This window comes from Xenopus tropicalis, unplaced genomic scaffold (assembly GCF_000004195.4).
Source record: "Xenopus tropicalis strain Nigerian unplaced genomic scaffold, UCB_Xtro_10.0 Sca48, whole genome shotgun sequence".
Lineage (NCBI taxonomy): Eukaryota > Metazoa > Chordata > Amphibia > Anura > Pipidae > Xenopus > Xenopus tropicalis.
Window position 1 is genome coordinate 1164 of NW_022279394.1, and position 5175 is coordinate 6338.

At 39.8% G+C, this 5175-nt stretch overlaps 1 protein-coding gene across 1 annotated transcript; it reads right to left on the bottom strand.

The window, feature by feature from the left end:
* Window positions 1–624: 624 nt before the first annotated feature.
* LOC116408212 (olfactory receptor 1038-like) lies at window positions 625–1584 on the bottom strand. The gene is made up of 2 exons (XM_031894919.1): window positions 1162–1584; window positions 625–903 (listed from the first exon to the last, which is right to left on the bottom strand). The coding sequence occupies exons 1-2, from the start codon at window positions 1582–1584 to the stop codon at window positions 625–627; spliced, it is 702 nt and encodes a 233-aa protein (XP_031750779.1).
* Between the last annotated feature and the right edge of the window lie 3591 nt (window positions 1585–5175).

Genomic DNA, 5175 nt, shown 5'->3' on the forward strand with positions numbered 1-5175 from the left:
AAGTCCATAACGTGTTCCAGCAAAGATCAGATAGATACAAGGTTCCTTCTTTATTACACAGTTACTAGGTTATTATATAGATCACCAGGCAAAATGACCGCCAATCAAACACAAGTTGGTGAGGAAACATATAAGCATTGGCCAATAACAAGCTATAAATATCATACATGACCTTATTGGGAACAGATATCTTTACTCTAAGGGACAGATTTATCAAAATGTGAGAGCATAATACATAAAAACTCATGTTCTGTTTATTCCTATTAAATTTTTAGAAGCCTATTTATCAGTGGGTGAAAGTTAAATATGCTTCTAAAAATCCCATAGGAATGGATAGAAAGTACGTTTTTATGTATTAAGCTCTTATATTGTGTTTTGATAAATCGACCCCTAAGCATAGGCATTTATAGACCAGTTTTCTATATAATTGTCAGATGTTGCTTGTTATGCAATAATAATGTTTTCATTTTGTATAAAGTTATGTTAGAGAGCAATATATATATAGGAGAAGAACAGGAAGGACACTAACCCTGTTGGTAGGAGTTATTGCTGAGGAGACTTTTGGCCTACAGGCAAATATAGGGGCTAAAGCTCGATTTTTCGGTAAATAGAAACCGATTCCTTTCATGCAGATGCAGATTGTGAGATTACACGGCCATCTTTTTTAGACTGGTTTCCTCTTATGGCGAGTTTGATATCCGTATTCCTTATACTATAGATAATGGGGTTCAGCAGCGGAGACACAGCCGTGTAAGTAATGGACATAATTTTGTCTGTCTCGGAAAAGTATTTGGAGCGAGGGAGTAAATACATGAATATGAGAGTCCCGTAGTACAGAGAGACCACTATGAGATGGGAGGCACAAGTAGAGAAAGCTTTATGTCTTCCTTGAGTGGAACGGATCTTGAGAATAGAAGAGATTATAAAAACATATGAAACTATAGTCAAGATGAAGGAGCAGAGGCCAACTATGAAGGCTGTAATGTACACTGTTACCCTGGGAAACCAAGTATTTTTGCAAGACAATTCTAATATAGGGGGTATCTCACAGAAAAAATGGTCAATATGGCGGGACCTGCAATAAGGCAGTTGGAAGGTGTATGGTACATGGATACTGGAGTTGATAATGCCTGCAGCCCAGCAGTAAATAGCTATACTAACGCAGACTCTCATGTTCATTATTGTGTGGTAGTGCAGAGGCTTACAGATGGCTACGTATCGGTCATAGGCCATTATGGCTAGCATGGTGCACTCTGTCGTTATTAGAGCTGAAAGAACGAACATCTGTGCGGCACAACCAAATGCTGAAATGCTGTTATCCTGAGAGGATGTGATGAGCATGAGTTTAGGCAATGTCGAAGAAGGGACCCCGATATCAACAGCGGAGATGTTGCTGAGGAAAAAATACATTGGGGTCTGGAGATGCAACTTGAGTCTCACCAGTACAATAAGTAGAGAGTTTACTGACAGTATGAGTATGTACAGTATAAGCAAGGTTACGGCGCATAAGGCCCTTAGGTCTGGGGAATCGGCAAGGCTGAGCAGAAAGAATCTGCTGGCAAGGGTTTCATTCGAATACTCCATAATCCTTACTTCTCTACAGCGGGACAGGCGTCATGAAAAATATCTGCGGTATGATCTACCCAAGAGACTTGTTTAGAAGCTTGTACAGATGTATTAGTAGGAACGCATGTACACCATGTAAAAATAAAATAAACACTAATAGTGCAATGTGTCTGTTAAAAGAAATCCAATCACCATATGTGACACGACCAAATTAGTTGGAGTCTACCACGTGTGCAATAATGCTAAATGCTCACCAGATGACCATGTATTCAGGCCAAACTGAGGTGATGCCGGGATCCTCAGTGTGATAAAGTAGAGAGAAAAAGCAGCACATAGTATAACATCGTTTATTAAAAAGTATACTGCTAAAACAAGCTACTTTCAATGTGAAGTATTCAACCAGGCACAAATAAATGATGGCTCAACGCGTTTCGCGTCCGTCCGGTACGCTTCCCCAGGAGATAATAGAGAGGTCTTTGGGTATTGTATATACCACATCACACATATACTGGTTTAGAAGCAGCAGTTCTTGTGAAGTCAAGTTGCTCCTCCCAGTAGCGACATTTGTTCATCCATTCATTATGTCACACAGAAAGATCGTACTTTGGAGAAAAGTACAATAACAGTCCGAGTGCAGAAACTTTCAGTGCTGAGATGTACAGATTTACAACACACTTAGTGCCAGTGCCACCCCACAACTGCCAGCCCATACATAATGCTCTGCCGTGAGCATAAAAAGAACCTTCCAACTACTGCCAAAGTGGTAGATATTTAGTTGCACAGTGCAGGAAAATACTATACAGCTGCAGCTACATTGTCCATTTGTCATTACTGGGCAAAGCACATTGCTGTACTATACATATAACCCTGCCAGGAGTAGTGGTTACTACAATGTGCAGTTGCATTGTGCATTATACTTACTAAGCAAAGCAGCTATGGATGGGCACAGTCGCAATGGCATTGTTTGGGCTGAACCATTAGGGGGTGATTTTTCAATGTTCCCATCAATGTTCCAATTTTTTTGCGCTAAACCTCCTAATCAAAACTTCGGCATATAAGGGCTTGCAGGTTTCTGTAGAAGTCAATGGGGGTTGTCCTAGGGAAAGTTCAAGCTATTTGAATGTGAAAACTCACAGTGTTTGACTGCAGCTAAAAAACAGACCCGGGTATCTTTATTAGCGATGAACGAGACTTTCCGCCAGCTATGGATTCGCTGCCAAATTCTGCATTTCAGCACTGGCACATTTTTGGCGAAGGATTTCAAAATATATGTGTTTTATTATATACAGTATATTATTGTGGAAATGTGTAAGATGTACATTTGCAGTGGCCCTTACCTTCGATGGATGATGTTACACTGCGCTAAAGTTAGAAATTGCTCTTTTCCGTTTTTATTAAGTAAAAATTGTGCAGATTTTGATAGTTTGGGAATTTAATTTGTAATTCGATGCCATTGTATTCATTTGTCAGTTGGAACGGCAAACTCCAGCAGCGAGCCTGAGTGGTGCCATTGTGCCACTTAAATACATATGTGAGGAATATGTCCGTGTAGGTCCCAGAGGCGCGCGGCTTCAACTGAGCCCCAAGTGAAATCATTTAGAAATTTCTGAAATTCCCAGTACAATTTCATCTCTTTCCAAAACAATATTTTAACTGTTTGTTTAATAAAAGTGAGTTACCATAATGTTTCCTTTACACCACAAGGTTAGATTGAATGAACAATATAATCAAACATTAAGATTTTATTTTGTAATACTTAGGGGCCGACATGGTATAAATTTGAATTAAACTCTATCATTGTTGTATTGAACCAAAAGTATCGTTAAAACTCTGGTTTAAACAGACATTTCCATGAATCCTCTTTGTTTTTCCCAAACAGGAATTGCTCCAGCTGCCATTTTAGGAGCATTCTTGGAAAACAACTTCCCCTTGAAAGTGTGTGAAAGAGAAAACAATAATGAGATTAACTTCCCCTTGAAAGTGTGTAGAAAAAGGCTGACAATGAATATTCACATTTTTAACCATGTTTGAGTTTACCTCGAACATATCTAGTATTTGAAGCCTTCCATAGGACCAAATGGTATTCGACAGATCAAACCTGATGAATTTGTTTTCTCGAGAAAACAGTAACCAAAGCATTAATAAATCATTAAGTGTAAAAAAGAATCTGACTTTATCTCAAATAGCTTAGTTAATGTGCCCCTTAGTAAAGTAGAGGCTTTTGGGAAAAGGAATAATTTGCTTAAATCTAAAATTTTGCTCACTTTTGTTCTTGCTTAGGACATTGTAATCAGATAGTTTTTAAAGAAGCAGTTCTGCCATGCGTCTTTGGCTATGGTTCTAGCTGCCTAGGATATTTAGGCCACAGTAGGCCAAGATCCTGTCTGAAACCCTTTGTTTGAGCCACTATGGAATGTCCAATCATTATCGGGATTTCTTGCTTTCTCATGTTAAAGGAAACATCTCTACAGCAGTATAAACAGAATCTGGGGACGGTGGTTGGAAGTCATTTGCTGCCCTCTGAGTGTCCTCCGCCAACTCTGTTGGATGTTAATGTTTACAAGAACCTTTCAATATTATTATTATTATTAACATTTATTTATAAAGCGCCAACATATCCCGCAGCGCTGTACAATAAGTGGGTTACATACATTGGGCATACAGAGTAACATATAAAGCAATCAATAACCGATACAAGAGGTGAAGAGAGCCCTGCCCAAAAGAGCTTACAATCTACATTATTATTATTATTAACATTTATTTATAAAGCGCCAACATATCCCGCAGCGCTGTACAATAAGTGGGTTTCATACATTGGACATACAGAGTAACATATAAAGCAATCAATAACCGATACAAGAGGTGAAGAGAGCCCTGCCCAAAAGAGCTTACAATCTACATTATTATTATTATTAACATTTATTTATAAAGCGCCAACATATCCCGCAGCGCTGTACAATAAGTGGGTTTCATACATTGGGCATACAGAGTAACATATAAAGCAATCAATAACCGATACAAGAGGTGAAGGGAGCCCTGCCCAAAAGAGCTTACAATCTACAAGGAGAAAGGGTTGAGACACAAGGTGTGGGAATGGGCAAGACCAGAGGTGTGAGAGGTGGGGCACAGGGTATTGCTTTTAGCAGCACACTGAGGTCATGTTAAACTAGATTAGGGAAAGCTTATCAAAATAAATGTGTTTTTAGAGATCTTTTGAAGGCAGAGAGATTGGGAGAAAGTCTGACAGATTGTGGGAGTGAATTCCAGAGAAGGGGGAATGTGTGTGAGGAGGGAATGAGAGAGGAGTTGGGGAGCAGGTCAGTAGAGGAGTGTAACAAGCGGGTTGGATGGTACCTAGAGATGAGTTCAGAGATGTAGGGTGGGGCAGAGTTATGAACTGCTTTGTATGTGAGAGTCATTAGTTTGAATTTTATCCTGGATGGTAGGGGAAGCCAGTGCAGGGATTGGCAGAGTGGCACAGCAGAGGAGGAGCGGTTGGAGAGGTGTACGAGCCTGGCAGCAGTATTCATTATGGACTGGAGAGGGGACAGTCTTTGGAGGGGAAGGCCAATTAATAGGGAGTTACAGTAGTCCAGGCGAGATATTATA

Coding starts and splice junctions, on each gene's coding strand:
- LOC116408212 (XM_031894919.1), bottom strand. CDS start 1,584: ATGGAGTATTCGAATGAAACCCTTGCCAGCAGATTCTTTCTGCTCAGC. Junction 904..1,161: donor TAATGAACATGAGAGTCTGC/GTTAGTATAGCT, acceptor TCTATTCTCAAG/ATCCGTTCCACTCAAGGAAG.